This window comes from Cervus elaphus, chromosome 21 (genome assembly GCF_910594005.1).
Source record: "Cervus elaphus chromosome 21, mCerEla1.1, whole genome shotgun sequence".
Taxonomy (NCBI): domain Eukaryota; kingdom Metazoa; phylum Chordata; class Mammalia; order Artiodactyla; family Cervidae; genus Cervus; species Cervus elaphus.
In genome coordinates this window covers 81,669,565-81,697,038 of record NC_057835.1, presented here as the reverse complement: position 1 = coordinate 81,697,038, position 27,474 = coordinate 81,669,565, and the positions used below count along the sequence as shown (strand labels likewise).

Here is a 27,474-nt window from a genome sequence, read left to right as displayed (position 1 = left end):
GAGAAGGAAGGGAAGGAAGAGAGAAAGGAGGGAAGAAAGGATGGGAGGAGGGAGGGGCAGATGGCTAGGCTGGGCCTTTAGAGACAGCTGGAGGTCACAGTCATGCACACCTGTCCTGTGTCCAGCCCAGGGAGAATCGCACCATGACATGTTCAGGCGTGTGAAGCCCCATCCCTGACCCACAGCAAACAAACATTTCAGCTGTCACTCAACCCTCTGCATCCTAACAGTTACTGACAATCCTGTAAACACCACATTATCACACTTCTCTGCTCACAAACTGGAAGGGGCTGGGAGAAGATGTGACGGCTGTCTTCAAATATCCGAAGGGCTGTCATACAGAGGGGGTCAGGAGTGCCCTAAATGCCCACAAGACGACAGATCTCAACTCATGAAAGGACTTTCCTTTTTTGAAAATTTTATTTATCTTTAGCCGGTCGGGTCTTCCTGCTGTGCGGGCCGTTCTCCAGCCGCGGTGAGCAGGCTTCTCATCGCGGGGGCTTCTCATCGCCGAGCAAGGGCTCAAGGGGCCCGGCTTCAGGAGCTGAGGCTCGGCGCTCCAGGACAGACTCAGGAGCTGCCGTGCACCGGCCTAGTTCCTCAGGGCACGTGGGGTCTTCCTGGCCCAAGGATCGAACCCCTGTCTCCTGCACTGACAGGCAGATTCTTTACCACTGAGCCACCAGCAAAGCCCACGAAGGAACTTGCTAATAGTCGAGACTTTTGCAGATCGCTGCTTCAGAAACAGGGAGAGCTCTGTCGGCGAGGTGGGTGCTGGTCAACCCTCAACACCCGGCTGGAGAGCCTTCCCTGTCCCCTCAACTGGAGAGCTCCAGGGAGCTCAAAGCCGCCCTCCAACTCCAAATTTTAAGATAATTTCCTTCCTTCCCTATCTACCAAATTAAGCCTGAACTGTTCACCGGGCTCTTCAAAGCTCTCCATACTGATTTCTCACCTCATCCCAACACAAATAGTCTTCTTTCCCCAACAGCATTCTCGGCTCTGAGACCTTTGACTTACTATTATCCTCTCCACCCTCTGCCGTTTCTTCCTATCTAACCTCTAGAAACGCTCCCTACCGCAAGATACCTAAAACAGGTTTTATTTTCTTCAAAAATATATATGGTCCTTTTAGATAAAATCAGTTCTCAAATTTTATTTGCACGATGACTGACCTGGTCATTTCCTGACTTTCAAATGTTAATGCTGACCCAAGAGAGGCTATTTTGTCTGATCACTTCTATTCAAACACAGAACCTATTCAGGAACTGGTGTATTACATTCACATGCATTTTCAGCTCTGTATATAATATCACGTGATTTGGCTTTATGTTTATTTTAGTTGTTCAAGGCAATTTTCTGAGAACATGCAATAACTCACTCACCCCTGTCATTCCAATTCACCAATAACAAACAGACCCTGACATTTTGCAATGTCTAAGGCTGAGACACCTGCTTTATTTGACACCATCAGCCCTGCAGGTATAGAAACGAGATATTTAATAGAAAATTCTCAGACAAGAAGGAAGGTATCAGTCAGACAAGCCCAAGCACTGCTACAGGATAAGTCTCTGCCAAAGTCTGTAACAGTGCTTATAGCTGTCAAACATCTGATCTAACACAAGATGTACTACAAGCTCTTTTATAAATGAGGACATTTGAAAGCTTGGTATATTTAAGGAAGAGCTACAAAATATATTGCTGTTGTTGTTCGGTTGCTAAGTCGTGTCCGACTCTTTGTCGGTGATGCCATCCAGCCATCTCATCCTCTGTCGTCCCCTTCTCCTCCCACCTTCAATCTTTCCCAGCATCAGGGTCTTTTCCAAAGAGTCAGCTCTTCGCATCAGGTGGCCAAAGTATTGGAGCTTCAGCTTCAGTCCTTCCAATGAATATTCAGGATTGATTCACTTCAGGATGGACTGCTTGGATCTCCTTGCAGTCCAAGGGACTCTCAAGAGTCTTCCCAGCATATATATATATATACACACTCATATAGATATATAATATATATTTTATCACTGGACAATTCACAAGTTAAGAACAATAAAATTCGCTGGAAGACAACAGAAAAAGTATCAAAAATCCTTTAAAAATGTCAAGAGTGGTTGAATTAAAAATAAATCTGAAAAAAAGGAGTGGTTGGGCGTAAGGGAACTCGGGGAAAACAAGAGCGCTATTGCTAGGAGATTCTCAGCCCCTTGCCTTCAGGGAAACCTTACAAGTTTATGCACAGGTATAGTGTACTTTGCAGGTATTCAATGAATATATTCTGAATGACTGATTCTATTTCATGCTTTTTTGAGTTCCTAAAAACATGAATTATAATGCTTCACAGCAAAGCAAAAAAAAAAAAGAAATCTGCTTTCTGCTTTTTTTATGACAAAAACATTCTTTTCATGAAACAGTCTTCCTTAATCTTCTCCAAGGGACTGTGAACCTCTCTCCTTGACTGTGAAACAAGCCAAATACAAATATTCAACAAATACATATTGACAATGTCAGACACTGTTATGCATTCTGTGTGCTAATATTTTCTCTTTGAAAAGAAGACATTAGAAAAAAATAAATGGACAAGGTAGTTCAAAAGCTGACCTTTGTCCAGCATCTGCTATGTTCCAGGCACATTATAAAGCTGATAGCATTTAGTCTTCCCAAGTCTGCATGCTCGTTATAGCCAGTATGATCATTTTTCTAACAAGGACACTGGAGCTAAGAGGGGTTTCTCTGCCGAAGGTTGTCTGAGATAAAAGTGTCAGCCGGTCAGTCGACTCTGCAGCCCCACGGACTGCAGCCCCCCAGGCTCCTCTGTCCATGGGATTCTCCAGCCAAGAACGCAGGAGTGGGTAGTCATTTCGTCCTCCAACGGATCTTCCTTACCCAAGGGTAGAACTTGGGTCCCCTGCCTTGAAAGCGGATTCTTTACTGCTGAGCCACCAGGGAAGTCCAATTATTTAAAACAGTGGCTTTATTTAATATGCCAAAGAATCAAAGAACAGACAACTACCCACAACCAGATCTCCATCAGTTAGAAATGGCTTCAACAATCTATTTCAGCTTCTTCCTATTTTTGTCTGTTAAACCTTATCTTATAAATATTTATTTATTTATGTAGCTGTATTGGGTTTTAGTTGTGGCCTGCAGGATCTTTCTTTGCCGTGTGCACAAAAAATTCTGATCGTCCACTCCAGTTCAGCTGTGGCAGCGCTCGGGCTTAGCTGCTCTGGGGCACGTGGAACCTTCCCAGAGCAGGGCTCAAACCTGCGCTCCCTGCATTACACGGCAGATTCTTAACCCCTGGACCACTGAGGAAGCCCCTTTTAAGCCTATCTTTGACACTGGTGTTTTAGTTTCACCAGCCTGATTCTGGGAGTGGCCAGTTTTTCATCTGTGCTCCTCAGAATGCTTCACGTTCTGTTCGTCCCTTTACGAATCTCACTTATTCTTGTCTTCACGGTCTCTCATCTTTCTCTTGACCATTTCTATGACTTCAATAACACTGTTGATTGTAGTGTTTCTGTAATCACTTCATAACTGAAAACCGTGGGATTCTGGGTCCACCACATCTGTGTCCTCTGACCCATAGTCGTGGTTTAACTCCAGTGCTTCAGACTTTCGGAATATAAACTCTTTCGGGCATGGCTTTATCTGCGGGAATCTCTAGAACTGGAACTGAGCGTGTGCACCTCGCACATGACGTGCTTCCTTCTGCAAGCACTCTACTCATACCAGCTTTTCCAAAACTTCTCCTTGTGCTTATGAGCAGAGACGTTCTAGTTCACCCTAGAGTTTCCTGTACGCTTGTCAACTGTCTAGGCAACAATTATAAATATATAAGAATGATGAGGAAGAGAAGGAGGAGAATGAAGAAGGAGAACATGATGACGACAGAGGAGGAGGAACATAACGGAGCATGTTCTATGGGCCAGGCGTCCTTCTAGACCCTCCTGTGTGAATTCCAACCCATGACCAAGCCCCAAAGTCCAGCTTATGAGTGAACTCACCCCCTCCCCCTTCTCTTTAAAAGCCAAGCTCTAGCCAGCATTAACCTACGAAACACACCCACCCCCCTCTGCATTAGCTAATCGTTTGACTCCTGCATCACCAACATTAAATGTCCACCAGTTCCACCTGGTCAAACTAAAGTCAAAGTGCTGGGTTTAGAGGATTTAAGGCCCATGAAAGTTACTGGAAAAACCGGTAAACTTTCAAATTGATCTCTTAGCCACAAGCCAAGAACCATAAACGTATTATAGAAAGTAAGCAATTCCAGTAAGTGAAAATACATGTTGAGAGTAACCGCGTGTTCTGGCTACGGTCAACTGTAACTACATGTATGCTGCTCCCCGAGAGAAGGAACGGGATACACACGCACACACAGAGTCCAGGCCAGACTCTGTGCTTCATGAGGGTAGAATCCTGCCTACCATGATCACCAGTTAATGCCCACTGCTTATCTCAACGTTCAGCACTGGAGGGTAGCCAGCAAATCTCTTCCACGCATTTACTGTTAAATCACTAACACAAAAGAGGGGGTCTTTGATGCTATTAATTTATGGAAATTATGCATTCTAACATTAATAGAACATAACTATTAGCACTATGCTCAAAATACTATACATATTAACTCATTTAGTCTTAATTAGGAGCACTCATGGTTCAGTTAGGGAAAGAGACCAAATGTGAGGTTATGAGAAGTAGGAACCACACGTAAGAGAGTCGTATATATATGTCATAGCAGAGACATTACTTTGCTGACAAAAGTCCCTATAGTTGAAGCTATGGTTTTCCCAGTAGTCATGTGTGGATGTAAGAGTTGGACCATAAAGAAAGCTGAGCACTGAAGAATCAACACTTTCAAACCGTGGTGTTGGAGAAGACTCTTGACAGTCCCTTAGACTGCAAGGAGATGCAACCAGTCCATCCTAAAGGAGATCAGTCCTGGGTGTTCATTGGAAGGACTGATGCCGAAGCTGAAACTCCAATACTTTGGCCACCTTATATGAAGAGTCAACTCATTGGAAAAGACCCTGATGCTGGGAAAGATTGAAGGTGGGAGGAGAAGGGGGCGACAGAGGATGAGATGGTTAGACAGCATTACCGATTCAGTGGACATGAATCTGAGTAAACTTCAGGAGATAGTGTTCGACAGAGGAGCCTGGTGCAGTGCGGTCCATGGGGTCGCAAAGAGTCGGACAGGACTTAACAACTGAACAACAAAGGAGAGCACATTCTATGTAATTAAGGCTTGGGAGAGGAAGGCCTTTTTAAAATCTGCAGCGGGCTCCATGAACACTCACCCTCACCACCTCCTGGCAGTCCTGACTCTGGCCTGGGTTCTCACCACTACTTACAACTTACTTAAGACAGCTTTCTCAATTACCAGTGCCCTCAGAATCCTCACTGCCCAGGCATACGCCTCCTGAGAACTAAAGGAGGAAGCCTGCTTTTGTCTACAAAACCCCTAGAGGTTGTTGCCCTAGCCCGGGTAGTCATCACTGCAACAGATACACTGAAGGAGCTCCTACGGACAGGGGCTCAGGAAAGGCCTCTCCATAGGTGTGCTTAGGGAATAAAGGACACGAACTGCAGATGTTCGCGAGGATTTACCAGAACGTCTGTTAAACATTACTCTCACTTTACACAGTTTGTTTCCCTGTGTTCAATTCATTTCACTCAATCCTAGATTTTAGAAAGGCAAGAGGAAGGAGCATCGGGGAAAAGAATGGAGAACTTAGGACATTTTAGGAATATCTGCCAAGTCACTTCAGTCGTGTCCGACTCTGTGAGACCCCATAGACGGCAGCCCACCAGGCTCCCCCGTCCCTGGGATTCTCCAGGCAAGAACACTGGAGTGGGTTGCCATTTCCTTCTCCAATGCATGAAAGTAAAAAATGAAAGTGAAGTCGTTCAGTCATGTCCGACTCTTAGCAACGCCATAGACGGCAGCCCACCAGGCTCCTCCGTCCATGGGATTTTCCAGGCAAGAGCACTGGAGTGGGGTGCCATTGCCTTCTCCGTTATAACGAATATCTAGCTAGAGCTAAATGCTGGGATCAAACTCTAATCCATGGATGGAAAACAGATTTAACTTTGATTGCCATTCTTTAAATATTGCCTTACAAAGAATGCTAAGCCAAAACTCAGCTGAGAACTTACACATAAAATCCCTCATAAAAATATTTAGAATTTTTTTTCAAAAAAATGCAAGGAAGATAATTCAGAAATTAATGAGTTTGGTTATTTAAAGGGGCTGAGTAAAGCTGGGTGAAAGAAACAGGGGAAGTCATACTTCTTTAGAGTGTTATGCTTTTGTACATTTTTAAACTTTTGGAACCACATTCATATTTTATGTACTCACAAATTAACCTAACTGTATTAAAAATAAATAGCAAAACCACAGTGAAGAGGGACAAAAAGAACACAAGATCCTTTTGAACACAGGCATTTTATTATATACTCCACACTAAAGGCAAATATTAAATTCCAGTTAATAGAATTTTTTGCTGTATGTATAGATTAGCAATTCTGAAACTGTTTTTATGATTGAGTATATAAGTAGATGCATTTAAGATCTGGGGAGTCATTTATCCAACACTCTTGAAAGGGGAGTTATAAATAAGGAACGAGAAATGCTAGAATAAACCCTGTTGTATGGACATAAGATAGATACAAGATGCAAGAAGAGATGATAGATAGACAGGTAGACAATGGGGTGTGTGTGTGTGTGTGTGTGTGTGTGTGTGTGTGTGTGTGTGCACTCAGCAAACAGGGCCTAGAAGCAACGACAACCCAGAGGCATAAACACATCTAGCACCCACATTTTGGTGTCTAAATACCATTCTCCATAAAAGGAAACCAGAACTCCTTAAAGAAGTTGTTGATTTCAGAGCAGGGCAGAAAAACTGCAAGAAGAGCCTGGAATGCAAGGTTTGTGCCAGGAAGTAGGGAAAGCTTAGAGAATAAGGGGTGATATTAAAAGGGCAGAGGAAGGACTTCCCGGGAGGTCCAGAGGCTAAGACTCCAAGCTTCTAGTACGGGGTACGGGTTCAATCCCTGCTCAGGGAATGAAGATCCCGCATCCTGTGCAGTGTGGCCGAAAGAGAAAAAGGGCATAGGAGATTGAAATAGTTCCCACCGAGTCATTCTGGAATAATCTAAGCATCGAAACTCATGATAGTAATGGACTACTATTCATCACATGTAATAAAAATTCATAAAAATTATATAAATAAATAAATATGGAAGAAGGGAAAGATCTCCCCTACAGTAGAATGCCACCTAATAAATGCAGACTAAACAACGAAACCACAAAAATTATCATTTCAGAAATATTACAGTAGTCACTGACTCAGTCAAGAATCATCAATGGATGTTAAAACAAGTGGGTAAAATGGTAATAAGAAAAAACACTGTTTACACAGTGCCATATGAATTTGTAACCACTGACAAGCTCAGAGCATCCCCCAGAGAAATTAACATAAAAGGGTTCCAATTTGGTAGCAACCAAGAGCAGCTCTCTGGAGGTGCACGCTCCTAAACCATGCTGTGAAGAACTCCCACAAATAAGCACACAAACTAAAGTGACACATCAAACAAGAAAAAAAGCACCATGAATGGAAACTGGTAAAGAAAGGAAAAGTAAAACTTACCCCTAAAATACTCTAGACATAATTATTTGGTTCAGAATATAAAATAAACATGATTAAAACATCAGAATAATTTTTTTAAAAAAACACTAAAATGGAACAAACTACCATATAAATTTCTAGCAAAATTTTTAAAGAATCGAATATAATTTCTAGAAAAAAAATTTTACTCATTAAAAAGGACAGACTAAAAAGCAGATTTTAAAGAGACAAAAAGAGAATTAGTATTCTAATAGAAAGATAAAGGAAATTACCCAAAATGACATTGATAAAATCAGAGCGGTAGAATATATGAAAGTTAAGAGACATAGATCATCAAAACAGACTATCTACGATAAGTATAATTTGAATACAGAGAGACAAAGAAAGAAAAGAGAAAGAAATAGATAATTAAGAAAAAGAATATTTGAAGAACTAAATGTTGAGAAATTTCCAGAATTAGTGAAAGTTATAAATCCAGATTATGGAAGCACAAATAAATCTACAACTGGACTTACTGCACTAAAACAGCCAAACACCAAAGACAAAGAACAGAAAGTCTGAAAAGCGTCTGTAGAGAAAAGAGATCACCTGAACATTAGACTGTCAACAGACTTGCCACGAACAAGCGCCGAAAGAGAGTGAGATACCTTCTAAATGACCAGAAGCCACTCTCAAACTGGCACCCAGCTAGGCCTGCAAAATTGAGTGCGGGCTGAAGACATTTTTGTGTGAATAAAATTAAGTTTACCACCACAGATCTTCCCTAAAGGAAACTGAACACATAGAGAAAACCTGAGATACAAGATGGAATAACCAGCAGAGAAATTTATAAACACGGGAGCTGGACAAATAAAGACTATTAAAATGATAACTGTTATAATACCTTTATAAGGCAAAAAATGCTAAAATTAACATATTTGTTATAATTATGTAAAATATAGGAGGTAGATAATTAAAGTGCTATAAAAACTTGGACTGGTTAGGGAATGGTAAATATATTCATTAGTTTTAGATTTTGGCTGTATGAATGCTAAAAATTTAATTATAATCATACAAAAATATAAAAGGATTAAATATCAGTTAGTTCAGTAAAGGGGAAATGCATTTTTCTTTAAAAGTTGATCAATTCTAATTAAGTAAGGCATACAAGGGAAAATGTAGCAAAATAGCATAAAATAAATGGCAAATATAAGTGGACTATGGATACAAATTAAAATACAAAGATTGTGAGAGATGATTTTTAAAATCCAACTAAATACTCTTTAAAACATTTACTCACCTTGAATCTTAGGACACAAATAGGGTGAAAGTTAAAGTATACAGAATTAATAAATCATGGCATTACTAAACAAAATAAGTTGGTATCACTATAATAAAATATTGAATTACTAAGAATAAAGAAAATTGTTTTTTAAAAAAAGAATTATTCACCAGGAAAATAAAACAACTCGTCATGAATCTAGCCTCTAATATAAAGAAATTGCCAGAATTCACAAAAAGAAATGGACAAATCTCTCTGACACAGAGATTAAAATTTTTCTCAAGGATATAGGGAAAGGTAAAAAAAAAACAAAAAAAACTCAAGAATACATTGAGAATGTATTCTCAAGAATACAGAGAAAGAATAAAAACAAATTTTTAAAAAATATTCCTACCACAATGCAATTGTTAGATACCAACAGCAAATACCTTATCTTTTTAAAATAACTCCATATGTTTTGAAATTAAATATTTATAAACAACCTGTGGATCAAAATAGAAAGTCTAGTAGAAATCAGAAATTATGTAGCATAATACATAAAAACAATACTAAATATCAAAACATACATGATAAAGCTGAAGCAGTACTTGGATATCTGTAGTCTTAAAATACACACAGTAAAAAGGAGAAATATCAAAAATTAATGAGATGAGCATCCAATTCAGGAAGTAGTAAAAGAAAAATATAATAAGGAAGAAGAAAATATTAGCTAAAAAAACATAAAATAAAAAGACACCATAGACAAGATGAACAAGATGAAGACATGCACACATAATTGAATAATTCAAAACCTAGGTGTATATTCTAGAGAAATTCTACCACGTGTGAAAAACGTGACATAAGTAAGAATTTTTACATCAATTTTGTAATAGCAAAATATTGGGAACATCAAGAGTATAAGAGTCAAATACATTGGGTTATATTTGTACAATGGAGTTCTATATAACAAAGATGAATAAATTGCCTCTATATAAGTCAACATGGATAACTCAAAAAAAAATTTAACATTCTATGGAGAAAAAAAGCAAGTTGCAAAAGTATATTTTGATTAAGTGTATACAAAATTTAAACTATAAATGCATAATTAAAATATGGTTTCAGAATTCATATATTTATGTAGTGAAATGAAAAAGACACATATTGAAATAATAAACGGTGAATTCAAACACTGGCAGCCTCTTAGAATGGAGGAAAAGGAATATACAGGGATATACAAGGAGCTCCAACTCTACCGTTTATACTTACTTTCTTAACTTGACAAAGTTGTTTATTACTTGTTTTTATACTTTTTATATATCTGATATGAAAAAGTGAAAGTGTTGGTCCCTCAGTCGTGTCTGACTCTTTGCGACCCCACGGACTGTAGCCCGCCAGGCTCCTCTGTCCACGGGATTCTCCAGCCAAGAACACTGGAGTGGGTAGCCATTCCCTTCTCCAGGGGATCTTCCGACCCAGGGTTTGAACCCGGGTCTCCCGCACTGCAGGCAGATTCCTTATCATCTGAGTCACCAGGGAAGCCCCATATTTACTTCTAAAATGAAGTTGCAGGGTTAAAGGATAGGCAAATTGTACATTTTTGATGGAGTTCACCAAACAGACACAAATTTTTCAATAACTTATTCTTAAAATATACATAAATATAAAAATTATTAGGAGAAAAATTTGAAACAATTTCAAATGTTGGAAAGAATGTATGTTTTAAGACTAAATCATTGAAAAAACTTTGTTTGGTAGACTCTATCCAAGATGTGAAATTTACCTATCCTTTAATCCTGAAACAAGGCTATGGTTTTTCGAGTAGTCATGTATAGATGTGAGGGTTGGACTATAAAGAAAGCTGAGTGCCAAAGAATTGATGCTTTTGAACTGTGGTGTTGGAGAAGACTCTTGAGAGTCCCTTGGACTGCAAGGCGATCCAACCTGTCCATCCTAAAGGAAATCAGTCCTGGGTGTTCATTGGAAGGACTGATGCTGAAGCTGAAACTCCAACACTTTGGCCACCTGATGCAAAGAGCTGACTCATTTGAAAAGACCCTGATGCTGGGAAAGATTGGGGGCAGGAGGAGAAGGGGATGACAGAGGATGAGATGGCTGAATGGCATCACCGACTCAATAGACATGAGTTTGGGTGAACTCCGGGAGTTGGTGATGGACAGGGAGGCCTGGCGTGCTGCGATTCATGGGGTCACAAAGAGTCGGACACGACTGAGCGACTGAACTGAACTGAATCCTGAAACTTCTTTTAATCCTGAAACTAATTTTAGGAGTATTTATTTTTTGCAGTGTTTGGAAATGTTTACAAATTAAAGAGTGAGCTGTCAGATGAAGACGGAGGCAAGGCAGGAGGTCACAGGACTGAGGCGTCCTGAAGGTCCTATTAGGGTCTGGCCTGCATCTGAAGTCACTGAAGCTGGGAAGGGTTTCAAGGTATGTGGGCAGGGGAGGCGGTGCAGAGGGGGGCACGGCGGGGCTGGGGGTGAAATACGGAGTTGGATTTGCTTTGCAAGGATCGCTCTAACCTCTGGGCAGAGAACAAACTGAGATCTTGCTAAATACTATGCACACCGGGGAAGAAAGGGGAGCTTAGCGGCGTATTGGCAATAGACGTGAAAAGAAACGAACAGATGCTGTCAGTATCTCAGTAGAAAATGCATTCACTAGGACTTAGTGGTGTATTCAACACGGGACAGCACGGGGGAGGCGAGTGTGACGGTTACTCCGTGCGGGGAGGGAGGAGACGGTGAGAGGGGCTGAGGGACGGTTCGCAGCAGATCCGTGCTCCTCCGGCCTGAACGCGCCGGCCTGCGCCCTGACGACAGCCCGCCCTCCCCAACAAGCAAACAGACACAGATCTGACCTTCCTCGGGGACGGATGGTTTATTCTCGCTTCCTTTGTCCACAACTTTCACTCTGGGTTTTGGCTCCTTTCTTTTTTCTAAATCTTTAACTGGAAGAAAAGTAAAAATACAGCAACATGTCAGGTTAGAATCTAAAAGAAAATATCAATGAGCTTTTACTCAACTCCTTGCAAGTATTAAGAGCTTTAAGTAGAAATTAGCTACATGGTAGAATCTCATTCTAGAAGACTGGAGCTGCTATTCTTGTCAATCTTGACATGGGAAAGAGTAGAAGTCACTTACAGATTTACTTTAGTCAAGTACTCACTATGGGCAGATGTATCCAATTTGATCCTTTATAACATAAAATCACAAGATAGCCCCATTTCAGACATGATGGAATGAAGGACCCGCAGGCTAAGGAGCTAAAACATATCTCATAAAATCAGAGTGTTGGCATAGGATTTAAGCCATGTCTTCAGATTTCTGGAAGGCCTGTGAGTGGGCCCTGTTCTAGAAAGGTCTTAGCCACATATATCCTCATTTGAAGTTGGTCTGTCTGCAATAAAAGATGGAGAACTCCATAAAGACTTTCTTTCAAACTTAAATAAAAAAATTCCCTGCTAATAAAAAGCAGGACTTGCTCATTACATCCATTATAAAAAATTCAGGGCCCAGAATGACCCTTGGTCCTTGAACACATTCAGTCCAATCTACTCCACGACTTCACATGTCTCTCCACAGCAGCTTTCCTGCTACGGCTTGGCACCTTAAGTTGTTTCTTGGTATTAGTTGCTTGGCCATGTCTGACTTTTACAACCCTACGGACTACAGCCCAGGCTCCTCTGTACATGGAATTCTGCAGACAAGAATACTGGAGTGGGTAGTCATTCCCTTCTCCAGGGATCTTCCCAACCCAGGGATCGAACCCAGGTCTCCCACATCGAAGGCCGATTCTTTATTGTCTGAGCCACCGGAGAAGCCCCTGAGTCACCACTAAATGGCAACAGTATGTGTACAAATTAAATACCCTGCGAAAAGGAGGAAGTGATCTCGTGGCAAGATATTCCACTTAATTATTGCATTCACTTCATGGGAATCAGTAAACTTATTGGAAAATGGGCTCTGCAGGGTCAGCAATGGTTTCCTCTGAACCATCCTTCCTGCCTTCTCCAGGGTTACTCCATGAATCCTGCCTTTATCATCAATTCCTCCTCTTCTTTCTATCAGCTTCCATCCCACTGCTAAAAAGACTTGAGACTTACCACCTGCCAAGGTCGGGTTTCTCTAGTTTTATGATTCCTTCTCTTAGAAGCCTTTCTTGGCTTTCTGGCACTTGAGGTTAAATTCCACGATTAAAAATCATAATAAATACAAGCTGCCTTAATCCTTCTATTTCTGCTGATGTTCTAATTTTCTAAACCCATCTTTTAGACCTCATCTTCTTATTTCTTTATAAGGGTTAACCACTTTGGAACACCCCTTCCTTTAAATTCTTTTCTTTCTCAATTTTTACAAAAGCCCTATCCTGGGTTTTTTCATGTTCCTCTCAGCCCCCCTTTACATTCTCATTCTTTGGAACATTTTTCTGCTTCCATTTCTGAAACAGAGTCATAAACAGCATTTGCCTCATATCTCTGCATACCCCACCTACAACTTTATCTCCTCTCTCCCTGGATGATTTCCAAATCCACAACTTCAACCCCACCCAAACATAGGCCATAACCTCAGACGGCTTACATTCCCTAAAAGAAAATAAGTCTGCAACTCTGATGGGAGGAGAAATAGGTCTGGGAAAGAATAATTGCAAAAGTGGAGACTCTGGGAAATTTTACCAGGAAGATGACATTTGGGCCAAACTTTGAAAATATGAGCAAGATTTTGCAGGCAGAGATTAGCAAAATTAGTTCCAAAGAGAAAAACAGTGGCCAAAAAAAAGTTTGCCAAAATAGGCCAAAATCCATTCTACAGATGAACAAGAGGGGAAAAAAAGCAATAAGTCACTTTGAATTGGGTCATTAGGTCACACACAAGATGTCACACACGGGTCACACCAAGCTGCTGACCTGCTCGCGGAGGAGGCAAAATCAATCAGAAAACACACTGCCAAGAGCAAAGCAGTATTAACCATAACAACCACCGCTGTGTCCCTACTGTGTGCCAGTGGGCGTTAATGCACACAGCAGCAGGCGCAAGTCACCTCCCCATTTGCAGACGTCCTTCAACTGCTTTAACTACTTAAAGGCCCAAGTACGCACACCTGATTCAGAATCCTGACAGTTCAGACATGCCTCTTTGTCCTCAAAATCCAAAGACTGTTCCCTGGGTCTCAGAAGACGGACTTATGAAGAACTTGAATATATACATATATGTTTCATATAATTTATCTAACTAACCAATTAGACGGTTTCACTAAGATTATTTCAGCAGAGCTAAGCAAGCTGAAAGCAAATGCATTTCCTTTTAGACGTTCTGAGTAAACAGCTGTCAGCAAAGCCTTTAAGGCTGCTTATGCTTCTGCTGCTGCTAGTGAGTGGAATGTTTGCAATAATCAATCGTACTAAACCTTAAGACTAAAGTGAAATGAATCGTTTCTCTTTGTCCTTTTCCCTGCTTCTCACAAACTTTAAGAAAAGTTATTTCCCTTACTCATGTTGGAATGTCAGAGGCCAGACACTGAAGCACAGTGCCAATAAAATGAGAGAGAGGCTGATTTATATTGAAAATAACATGAAACCCTTTCCCAGAGCTTTCAGATGATGTGACTCTCAAAAGAATGTAACATTTTAAAACATCTGTATGTCCTGCTGACAGGTGGATTTACCAAATCTCTTTGTTCAGAAGTTTCAAGAGGTAGCAGGTTAATAGAGTGGTTTTTTTTTTTCCAAGAAAAAAATCAGAAAATACAACATAAAATGCTACTCAGAAGAGAAAGAAGAAAAGGAACGGCAGATAGAAAAATCCACATAGAACACTGCTGAACATAGTCCTAGAACCCATGGTCTCCCCGGTTTGTGGATTAACCCTTTAAAAAGCTACTGTTATTTGAACATTCTCATTATTAGAGAAACACAGATCAAAACTACAATGAGGTATCACCTCACACTGGTCAGCATGGTCATCATTAAAAAATCTATAAACAATAAATGCTGGAGAGGAAGTGGAGAAAAGGGGATCGTCATGCACTGTTGGTAGGAACGTAAACTGATACAGCCACTATGGTGAACAGTATGGAGATTGTCCTTAAAACTAGGAATGAGACTATTACACGACCTGGCAATCCCACGACTGGGCATATATCCTAAGGAAACCAGGGTTCAAAAGGACACACGCGCCCCAGTGCTCACTGCAGCACGATTTACAACAGCTAGGACGTGGAAGCAACCTAGATGCTTATCAGCAGATGAACGGATAAAGAAGTTATGGTACGCATATATAGGGGAATATTACTCAGTCATAAAAAGGAACCCATTTGAGTCAGTTTTAGTGAGGCAGATGAACCTAGGACCTGTTGTACAAAGTGAAGTAAGTCAGAAGGAGAAAAATATTGAACATTAACACATGCATGGAATCTAGAAGAATGGTACTGATGAACCTCTTCGCGGCGGCAAGCATGGGCTGCAGACACAGCACACACTTGTGGACACAGCAGGGGAAGGAGAGCGTGGGGCAGACTGAGAGAACAGCATCGGGACATACACGTCACCACGCGCAAACAGCTGTGGGAGGCTGTGTCTGACCCGGGGAGCTCATCCTGGCGCTCCGTGACAACGCAGAGGCATAGGATGGGGTGGGGTGGGAGGGAGGGTCAGGAGGGGAGACATATGTGCACTTACGGCCGATTCACCTCGCTGCATGGCAGAAACCAACACGACATCATAAAGCAATTACCCTCCAATTAAAACATAAATTTAAAAATAAGCTACTGTTGTTTGAAATGATGTCTGGGGTTTACATCAAAATAATACGGGGGGGGGGGGTGTAGGGGTACAGATCGACAAGACTGACCATGAATGGTTAGTTGTTGAAGCAACTGATGGGTATTGAGGGGTTGATTTTATAATTCTGTCGATTTTTTTAAGCTTTAAAATTGTACCTAAAATTGGGTTTTTTTAAGGAGTCTGTCTTAACAATGAAGTAACACAGAAGGTTAACCAGGACCGACCTCTCCTGTTCACATTCACGATACACAAAACTCTGCCCACAAATCAGACAGGACGCCTCCAGGAAGAGGGGGCTGCTGCGACCTCTGGTCCCTAGACTATAAGGTCCCCGGGGGCAGTGACGTGCCGTGTTGCCTAGAATAGGGCCTGGCACTTCGTAGCCATGCAATATGCACTTAAGTAACCCAAAAAAAAAAAAAAAAATTAGTGAATGAATGAACATCTCCTGAAAGGCAAAAGAATCAGGACCTCTGCAGATAACTTTTAAAGTCAACATAAGGAGAAGCTCCCTAAGGGAGCAGGCCAGCATGGACGGGGCCGCCTCAGAGCGCTCCCCTGCTTAGAGTGTCTCCGTATGCAAGTCCTTTGACCAGCTCAGTATCTGACTCAGATATGAAGACATCTCATCCATTCTCTTTCCAGCCCACTCCTGCAGCAGAGACCTTCTTTCACAGCGTGCTGAAAGCATTTATTGAGCAGCTATTGTGTACTGGGTAGACGACATGTCTAGATAAGGCTCAGGGGCCAGGGCCAGGGAAAGGATTTAAAAACCAACACTTAAGGAATTATGGTTTTCTCTGGGTATCTGCCCAGGAGTGGGATTGCTGAGTCATACAGTATTTCTAGTTTTAATTTTTTAAGGCACCTCCATACTGAAACCCATAACTCCAAAAGACACACACAGCTCACTGTTTACTGCAGCACGATTTACAATAGCCAGGACAGGAAAGCAACCTAAATGTCCATCAGCAGAGGAGTGGATAAAGATGTGGCACATACCTGCGATGGAATGTTACCCAGCCATAAAGGAGCAAAACTGTGCCATTTGCAAAGAAGTGGACAGACCTAGAGACTTATACAGAGTGAAGTAATGTAAGTCAGAAAGAGAAAAAAACCCTGTATATTAATGCATGTGTGTCAATCTAGAAAAGTGGTACAAACGAACAGATTCGTGAAGCAGAAAGAGACATAGAGAACAAACACATGGACACCAAGCGGGGAAAGGAGGGTGGGAGGAACTGGGAGACGGGGATTAACGTGTGTAACGGGCTTCCCAGGTGGCACGGTGGTAAAGAATCCACCTGCCAATGCAGGAGACGCAAGAGATGTGGGTGCGATCCCTGGATTGGGAAGGTCCCTGGGAGGAGGAAATGGCAACCCACTCCAGTATTCTTGCCTGGAGAATCCCACGGACAGAGGAGCCTGGCGGGCTACAGTCCATGGGGTCGCAGAGTCGGACACGACTGGGCAATTGCGGGCACAGGTCGAAAGCGGGTAACTCGTGAGCACCGACCCTGTGGCTCGGGAGCTCCGCTCACGTGCCGTGGTGTCCTGACGGGAGGGAACCCCAAGGAAGAGGGTCTGGGTGCAGACAGCTGATGCACTGTGCCGCGGAGCAGAAACTACACAACATCATGAAGCAGCTATGTTCCAATAAAAAACTGTTTTAACTAAAACTGAAAGGATAAGTAGCAGTGCAGAGAAACGGGTAAAGGAAGGGACAGAAGAATATTACAGACAAAAGGAACTCATGGAAGATTAGACTGAATGTCTCTTAAGATCTTGTCAAATCTAAACAATCCAGGATTAACCCGGCATAACATTCACCACAGACTCAGACTCAGCACTGGAACAGAGTCCCACACAGCACTGTATGATCTGTAAATACGTACTTCTGAATTGACCTTGGGCTGGCTTGCTTTCTTTGTCTTTATTGTATGCAATAATCTGAACCGTGTAATTCTGGTCTGGCATAAGACCTTGAATAATTGCTTTAGTTGCAGTGTTCTGGAGATTCAGTTGATTGGTTTTTCCACCTAAAATAAAACAGAAAGATAAATCAGTTCTAAGAAGTACATTAACTGTGTCCATTAAGAAATTCATTAACCAGAAATCTAGATTTTAAAGGTGAAGATATTTTAAAACAGGTATAATGGTGAGTATTGCATAATACTTATTTTTTGTGTACTTTCCATCCTCATTTTCAGTTATACTCTGCATTAGACAACTAGTTGTCTAAAGTAGGTGAAAACACATTCACAAACATCCTTCACATAACACACTGTTGCTTTGATACACCAAGGAAAGCTGTAGCAAGAGATTAGAAGACAGTCAGACCTCAGGATCGGAGACACTCTGCAAGGAAATAAGGTCACCTGAAAGTGAGGGAAAGGAAATGGACAGGCTGAACGTGATTACCCACACTGGCATTTTTCCTACGGCCTCTCTAAAGCGAGTCAAAGCATCTGTGAAGTGTTAGCGATTTAATTACCCTGAATCTGAGCATCACTGGCTCAGAATGCTGAAGGAACCACTCATCGTCTGGCTACTTAAAAGTCAGCTTCTTTCCGGAAAAGATTCCAAACTCCCAGTGTCTCTCCATCAAACCAGACTGACCTCTAAGGTTTTGCTGAAAATGCAACTGATTCAGTATCAGCTGGAAAGCAAAGTTCCAGACATGCATTCTTCTCTATTTCTGGCAGCGGTTACTTACTGCCCGAGAAAAGGAAAATTAACTTAAGACTGCTCCTCCAACAGTAGCAGCAAAAGGGCCAGAAATTTGCTGAATTAATCACGTATAACACAGGCTACAGTGCATTTTAATCACAGGTGGCGCTAGTGGTAAAGAACCCGCCTGCTAATGCGGGAGACATAAGAGACGCGGGTTCAATCCCTGGGTACAGAAGATCCCATGGAGGAGGGCATGGCAACCCACTCCAGGATTCTCGCCTGGAGAATCCCGTGGACAGAGGAGCCTGGAGGGCCACAGTCCATAGGGTCACAAAGAGTTGGACACGACTGAAGTGATTTAGCAGTCAATAAAATTAAAATTATGTTAAGCCTGAAAAACGAGGATCCTATCACCTCTGCTGCCCACCACTAGGAGGCAGAGCTGAGCCCTTCTCCTGCAAAACCCATCGCCATACGCGCATGTACGTCCAAGAAGCTAGACTTGGTTTCAGAAAATCCATCATGTAAAACTCATCCTTGACAAAGTGCATCAAATGAGTCTTTCACAACGTGTTTCACTAAAAAGAAAAAAAAAATGCCTTAGAAAAACTCTGTGTACTAGAATTCCTCTCTGAGAGGCAGAGGGTATACTATTTTAAAGACTTTGAGAATCCTGTAATAAAAAACTTTAAGTCTGTTTAGAATGGCACTCTTCAAATTTATTTGACCATTAAACCATTTGATTGTATAACAGCTATCACATCCTGCTAAATATCACAAAAAACGCTTTGGGAAAGCCTGGTATAAACAACACGCAGAGCACATCTCCTACTGCTAAAACATCTACAAACATCCTGCGTCTAGATTCACTTATTACTCCTCTTATTTACTCTATTTATTTTAGGTTTGATCAAGTCGATACCGGAGTGTCAAGACTGTTTTACTGGTTTGGGTCACTGCAGTAAGGACACTGGGTCACCACGGAAAATAAACCCAGTTTTCATGGAGAAATTATCTGCTTTCATCCTCCATTTCTGTTTGTCATTGGGGTGTTTAAGCAAGTGGAGGTCTACTTTTGGAGATGCTATAGCAGAGAGGGCCGAGGGGTGAGGCTGAGGTTGGTTCAAAAACCACCCAAGTCATTTCTTTTTTTAAAAATTAATTTTATTTGTTTATTTACTCTTGGCTGCACCGGTCTTCACTGCTTTTGCGGGCTTCCTCTAGTTGTGGTGAGCAGAGGTTCTTCCTCGTTGAGGTGTGCAGGCTTCTCACTGCGGTGGCTTATCTCGTTGTGGGGGCTTCCCAGGGGGCACTGCTGGGAAAGAACCTGGCCTGCCAACACAAGGGACATAAGAGACTCAGGGAGACCTGGGTTCAACCCCTGGGTCAAGAAGATCTCCTGGAGGAGGGCACAGCAACCCACTCCAGTATTCTTGCCTGGAGAATCCCATGGACAGAGGAGCCTGGTGGGCTACAGTCTATGGGGTCACAGAGTCGGACACAACTGAGCGACTTGGCACGTGTGCACACGTTGTGCTCACACTGACTTGGCATGCATGCACACGTCATGCTCACACATGACTGAGTAACTTGGCATGCGTGCACACGTCCTGCCTGCTCATGACTGAGTGACCTGGCACGTGTGCACACGTCATGCTTTTGCTCATGACTGAGTAACTTGGCACGCGTGCACACGTCATGCTTGCTCATGACTGAGTGACCTGGCACGTGTGCACACTTCATGCTTTTGCTCATGACTGAGTGACTTGGCACACGTGCACACGTCATGCTTGCTCATGACTGAGTGACCTGGCACGTGTGCACACGTCATGCTTTTGCTCATGACTGAGTGACTTGGCACATGTGCACACGTCATGCTTGCTCATGACTGAGTGACCTGGCACGTGTGCACACTTCATGCTTTTGCTCATGACTGAGTGACTTGGCACACGTGCACACGTCATGCTTGCTCATGACTGACTTGGCACGCGTGCACACGTCATGCTTGCTCATGACTGAGCGACTTGGCACGCATGCAGACGTCATGCTCGCACATGACTGAGTGACTTGACACGTGTGCACACTTCATGCTTTTGCTCATGACTGAGTGACTTGGCACATGTGCACACGTCATGCTTGCTCATGACTGAGTGACCTGGCACGTGTGCACACTTCATGCTTTTGCTCATGACTGAGTGACTTGGCACGTGTGCACACGTCATGCTTGCTCATGACTGAGCGACTTGGCACGCATGCAGACGTCATGCTCGCACATGACTGAGTGACTTGGCACGCGTGCACACGTCATGCTTGCTCATGACTGAGTGACTTGGCACGCGTGCACACGTCATGCTTGCTCATGACTGAGTGACTTGGCACGTGTGCACACATCATGGTTTTGCTCATGACTGACTTGGCACGCGTGCACACGTCATGCTCACACTGACTTGGCACGCGTGCACATGTCGTGCTCACACACGACTCAGTGACTTGGCATGCATGCACACGTCATGTCTGCTCATGACTGAGTGACTTGGCACGCATGCACACATCATGCTTGCTCATGACTGAGTGACTTGGCACGCGTGCACACGTCATGCTCACACTGACTTGGCACACGTGCACACATCGTGCTCACACTGACTTGGCACGCGTGCACACGTCGTGCTCGCACACGACTCAGTGACTTGGCACGCGTGCACACGTCCTGCCTGCTCATGACTGAGTGACCTGGCACGTGTGCACACTTCATGCTTTTGCTCATGACTGAGTAACTTGGCACGCGTGCACACGTCATGCTTGCTCATGACTGAGTGACTTGGCACGCGTGCACACGTCATGCTCACACTGACTTGGCACGCGTGCACACGTCATGCTCGCACACGACTCAGTGACTTGGCACGCGTGCACACGTCATGCTATGAAGCACAGGCTCTAGGCAGGCTTCAGCAGCTGCAGGACACGGGCTCCACAGTTGCGGCGCAGAGGTTTAGCTGCTCCATGGCATGTGGGATCTTCCTGGACCAGGGATTGAACCCATGCCCCTGTGCTGGCAGGCGGAGTCCCATGCACCGCACCCCCAGGGAAGTGCCCCAAGTCACTTCTAAGGGTCTGATCCTTCAGTCACACTTGCTTGGAGTTCTGAAGAGTTTGGTGTTACCAGCAATCAATCCAAAAAAATTAACCTACTGATTCCTTAGAGGGAAACTAATTACTTTTCAAGACATAGGGAATTCTCAGAGGTACCACAAACAAGGGACTTATATACTGACTGTTAGCATCATAATAATGTTCAAGAGCCTCTTAAATTTCCCATGATGGCTTATTTTAGAAAACAAACTGCATTTTTAGAAGTCAAAGTTTTTTAAAAATCAGGCAGTGCTCTAAAATGAAAACTCTGAACGAAGGCTTGAGAATAAAATAAAGCTGTCTGTAACTGAGTCACTTCTGCAGGTCAACATGCAAAAAGTGTGTATCGTCTTCTGAGCCAGAGTCATTCTACGGAGTCTGTGCCTAACTTGTGTTAATAAGGAAAGGTTTCCTTTAGTGACCAAGCAAGAAGCCAAACATTCCATCTGTCTGTTTTGTTTGAGATTTTAAATCCACTATGGAGTAAGATGTCCCCACTTAGAAGTAATTGAGCATCTGTCTTCCTCTTTAAATGAGTGGGGATGAGGTCTCCAACAGAAGGGAGTCCAGCTTGATGCCACCATTTTTATCACCAACAGAAAGAACAAATGTTACATTTATATAAATATATACACATTATACAAATAGGCTATTACTAAGTATTCATTTACTATGTGAAAATGGATTTTATGCAAGAAACCAGACTTGAGAGATACACTACAGAGCTTCTTTGTTACAATCAGGCCTAAGGCTCACTGAGCCCTTAAGATCTGCTGGTCACTGTTCTAAGTGCTTTGCGTTTACCGGCTCATTTAGTCCCCACGACCAGCTTCCTACGTGAATATGCACGGGCAACTTCACACTCAGGCACCAATGCAAAGGGTAGGCTGGGGCCCCATATTCTATATTTGCTCTCAGGTGACGCGACGCTGCCGTTCGCAGACCATGATCTGAGTTTCAAACCTCACAGCAGTCCCATGAGGCGGGCACCAATTCTGTTGCACTTTCCACAGAAGAGGAAACTGAGGCGCTGAGAGACTCAACAACTCCCTGGAATGAAGGAACTGGGGTTTGCACTCACGCCTCCATGACGCCCATGCAGCAGAAGCATTCCTCTGCATGCTCTGTATTTTTGTCTGTTTGTTTTGTTTTTTGGCCACACTACATGACTTGCAGGATTTTAGTCCCCTGACAGGGATTGAATGCCGGGGCCCTGGCAGCAAGAACGTCAAGTCCTAACCCCCAGGGAATTCCCAACATGCTCTGTACTGTTTCAGTCTATTATAAATCAAAAACATGAAAGGAGAAAGAAAAGACACAACCAAAATTTAATTGTTAAACGTTTTACACAACTATTTTATCCTCATGATCAGTAAGCTTAATTTTTGCCTTTCTTAATGCATCATTTATGCCCACTGTGTCTACTTAGAGTTTATAACTTAATTCATCATTGCTGAATAACATTCTATTAAGTTAATTAACTATAGGTGGTTCAATGGTAAAGAATCTGCCTGCCAATGCAGGAGACTCAGGAGACCCAGGTTCGATTCCTGGCTGGAGAAGATTCCTTGGAGGAGGAAAAGACAACCCACTCCAGTATTTTTGCCTGGAAAGTTCCATGAACAGAGGAGACTGGCAGGCTATAACCTATGGGGTTGCAAACGAGTCGGACACAACTTAGCAACTAAAGAACAACATAATTAATCATAATTTACTCAGCTGGCCACAACTGTTGGAGGTAACTTTCAACTGTCAATATACCAAAAGTATTCATCCATGTTGAAACAGAGGTAGTGAGGATTTTTGACAGTATGAAAATTATGGTGAGCCCAATAGCTAGTCTTTAGATTTGAGGCAATATTATTTTCTTGAGTAGAGGATAAGATTTCAAGCTCAAAAGATTAAATAAAACAAAAGTCTTTCAAATGAGATTAAAGCAACACTTAGCACTATACATTTTAGTTTCCTGTGTGCCAAAAGTTGCTAATACTCTAAAATACAGTTGATTCTTTTACCTGAAGCTGGAGTCACAAGAAGTTTGTATCCACCAAATTTCCCTCTTGGAGCCTTCCATGAAATCTGGATACTATCATGAGATAATACATTATATCTTAACCTTGTGGGTGGAGCGACTGAAAAGGAAAAACAAAAATTGTTTAAACACTGAAGCTTTTAAACTTTCGTTGTTAAATTGAAAAGCCAAAGTAATGTCATCAGAATACTCAAGACCTCACGTTCTTTCTACAACCTCGTTAGTGAGTTGATCTGTTTGCAAAATAACACAAACCCAAAAGCATTTGTTTCTGACTCAAGAGGTGAGCATTTGCCAAGTAGTACTAATCTTGTGTACTTTTTCCAGTAGTCATGTATGGATGTGAGAGTTGGACTATAAAGAAAGCTGAGCACCAAAGGATTGATGCTTTTGAACTGTGGTGTTGGAGAAGACTCTTGAGAGTCCCTTGGACTGCAAGGAGATCCAACCAGTCCATCCTAAAGGGGATCAGTCCTTAATATTCTTTGGAAGGACTGATGCTGAAGTTGAAGCTCCAATACTTTGGCCACCTGATGTGAAGAACTGACTCATTGGAAAAGACACTGATGCTGGGAAAGATTGAAGGCAGGAGGAGAAGGGGACGACAGAAGATGAGATGGTTGGATGGCATCACCGACTCAATGGACGTGAGTTTGAGCAAGCTTCGGGAGTTGGTGATGAACAGGGAGACCTGGTGTGCTGTAGTCCATGGGGTCGCAAAAAGTCGGACACGATTGAACGACTGAACTGAACTGAACTGATCTTGTGACAGACAACTATAATTTAGGGTTAGAATGTAATACCCTAGTCTAGCTTAATTAATGAAGCCAACCTTGCAAACTAATTTTATTACATTATAAGAATGAATGTTTCTACTTTGAACACATAAACTCTTATAATCTATGTAGACCGTGATCTGTTTTATGCCTCTAGGTTTTCACTTTATTAATTCAGTAACTTTGATGTGATAATTTAAGGCTATGGCAGACATGTTATAGCAATAAGATCACTCTTTTCCCAGAGCTCACTGAAGGGTCTACGCTGCTTTTCTGTGTGAATCGTTCAAGCTTCAAAACCTGCTCTTGGAACCCAACATCAAATGTTCCAGAATTTCAAAAGAAATGCTTTCATAAGATCTCTACTGTATAATATATAAACTAGTTTGTCACAAAAGAAAATCTAATGCTTGACAGAAAAGTTAGCACTTATTACCTACTTCTGTGCCTGGCCTTTCTTTCCCACTTTACGACAGCATCCAGGGAAGGAAAGAAATACTCGTTTCAATAGGTATGTGGTATTATGTGGGGATTAGATGTTAGTCTGGTCCCTAGTTCTGTCATTTATTAGATGAATAATCTCAGCCAAGTGATTGTTCCTTTCACAGCCTTGTTTTTAGAAAAGATGGCAGCAATACTTTCTGCACAGAATAAGTGACAACATTAAAGAGAATGATGAATATAATCTGTTGCAATATGTACTCAACAAATGTCTGTTCCCATCCACCCTTACTTCTCTAATGGATGATCTCTAACGCTTATTGAATATCCACAAAAATACATACTGTCCCAGTTTTATACATAAGGGAAGCAAGGAGACGCTAAGACATTCATCCAAGTTCACATACCGGCTCATGACCATCTTTGACCCCAAACAAAATGCTCTTTTTCTTCAGGTGAAGATTTATATTAAGAAGCCACCCTTCACTGAGCTAGAAGAACGAGCGATTTACTCCTGAACAAGCTCTCCGCTCATCTGAAATCAGTAGCACCTAAAGACACAGTCTTAAGAGCAGTGTTCTCTTTCTACAAGCCCTTGGCTGCATTTTAGTAAAGAATGCTAGTCAAGCAAAATAAACACACTAGCTTCCCATTCTCAGTTTGACATGAATGAATCTACATTTCTCCAGCTTATGGGAAAGTATAGATTTATCGTAAGAACTACTATTTCGAGGTACAAGAGATGGCTGGCTAAACGCAAATTTGGATCAACAGAGAAAGTGATACTATTTTGCTTCCTCTGGAACTTGGGGAGAAAAATCTATAGATATATTCTTATTATTTACAGAAGAAAATTAAAAATAAGAATTTTAAAATGTTAAACAGTACATGTAGTTTCTGAGCCACCTTGCCAATGGGCTGGTAGACATCCCTGGCTGAGCTCACTGCAAGGTTTTGCATGGATGCCCACAGGAAGCGGGCATGCCTGGGAAACATCAGTGAAAAAGCACAAGAAGAGGGGAGGCTGCCATCAGGGAAGTCTCCAAAGCTCACCCGATTCATCTGCACCCCAGGGGTCCTGACATCTCAGGAGGGCAAAGAACTAACATTCAGGATTCCTAGGTTAAATGTTAAAAATCTCTGTAGTACGTTCTACCCAGGTTATTGTTCTTTAAATGCGAGCTTTTAGCTTGCAACATCTTTTGAGTCAATAGCTGACCTGAGCCTCCAGGAGAAGTGATGAGGGTGACATGGACCATACCAGACAGCCCAGATCACACCCAGAGAACATGGATGGTGCTCCAGGGCCCAGAATGGCAATGACTTCCACTGAACTACTCCAGGAAATAAAAGTGAAGCAAAGGCAACAACCCAATCCATCAACATTCAAAAACAATTTACAAATGGTTTATATGATGACGGTCCCATTACAACTACTAGCGAAAAGCAATATCGCCATTTTCTTTTATCAACAGAACCGGTCTATTGCTTATGTATGCATAAACAGTCTCACAGTTATTAAAAGAAAATCCTGGTTAGACACAAAGTTTACATTTCCTTCAGGTTTTTGCCTTTAGGGGAAAAACACTGAAAAGAAGATATGCTAGTTAAGAAAGAAAGCAGCGTGAGGTCACAGCTTCGAGCTTCAAAGCCAGCTCCGCTTCCACGTGTGGTTGGCGCTGGGACTTCCACCAAAGCAGGGGCAGAAAGATCAACAGGAACACGGGGAGTCCAGTGCGGAAGCCACTGTCCTCATCTCACGGACCAAAAACGTGTGTATATGTAATACCAGAGCTGTGATTTTTCTTTCTCCAAGCACTCAGGAGCCCCTTCAATAAATATATGTACTTAACTCCAGTAATAAATATAGATGCTTGCGTGAACTTGACTCAAAAGTTAATCTGTGTCAGTTAAACCTTTTTCTTTTAATTTCAAGGTATTTTTTCCTTTTTGATGCAGTTGTAGATGGGACTGTTTTATTTCTCTCTTTTTTTTCTTGGAATATAATTGCTTTACAATGCTGTGCTAGTTTCTGTACAACAGAAACTTGGTGCTGCAAGAAAGTGAGTCAGCTATATGTACACAGACCCACTCCCTCTAAGCCTCCGTCCAACCTCCACTCAACAATTACAATTTATTCCTCTTAAAAAAGACAAAAATTAAATGTAAAGCTTGATTTCTGGCACACGCTGAGAGCCCGGAGTAAGCCAGCAAACTCATCCTTCGTACAGTGACATCAGGCACTCTATGTGAGACAGGGCCAGTTACAACATTTGTGAAAATACAACCTTCATTCCAAAGGGGGACTGCAAAGGGAGACTAAGGAGCATCCAGTTGTTGACGTCAGGGTTAGGCTCGTTGCTGAAACTACAGGGGTATTTTTATTTTGTTGTGCTGTATTTTTTTGAGAGGGAAGATTTTTCTTTAAAGATTTTCACCGCAATCATTCTCATAGAAATCAAAGCTCAAAGGCAGAAAAGGAATGCTTATTTCATTCTAAAAAAAACCTCACTGTTATCAGGTACTTAGGAAATTTCATTTCATAATATGACTATTCACTAAACGACTGATTTTCTGCCCTCCGTTCCTTCCTTCCTTTCTTTCACTTCCACTCAACTCAGCTGAAATCTTGCTGTTTTGACAAGGGACAACCTATGTTTATTTCTAATGGAATAGTCTCACTAATTTCTTGAAACACTAATTTTTACTGCCAGGGAAGTCCCTCACTGAAACAGCGCCTTTCACCAAGGAACACT

The 27,474-nt window shown here is 42.2% G+C and overlaps 1 protein-coding gene across 7 annotated transcripts in view; it reads right to left on the bottom strand.

Moving 5' to 3' along the window:
* Window positions 1-27,474, bottom strand: part of COL14A1 (collagen type XIV alpha 1 chain) — a 224,599-nt gene that overhangs the window by 182,435 nt on the left and 14,690 nt on the right. For all 7 annotated transcript variants that reach the window (XM_043880417.1, XM_043880421.1, XM_043880423.1 and 4 more), the window contains exons 3-5: window positions 23,485-23,601; window positions 17,563-17,706; window positions 11,747-11,836 (exon numbers count right to left, since the gene is read on the bottom strand). In XM_043880417.1, coding sequence (XP_043736352.1) covers window positions 11,747-11,836; window positions 17,563-17,706; window positions 23,485-23,601 — 351 coding nt within the window. The remainder of the gene's footprint in view (window positions 1-11,746; window positions 11,837-17,562; window positions 17,707-23,484; window positions 23,602-27,474) is intronic.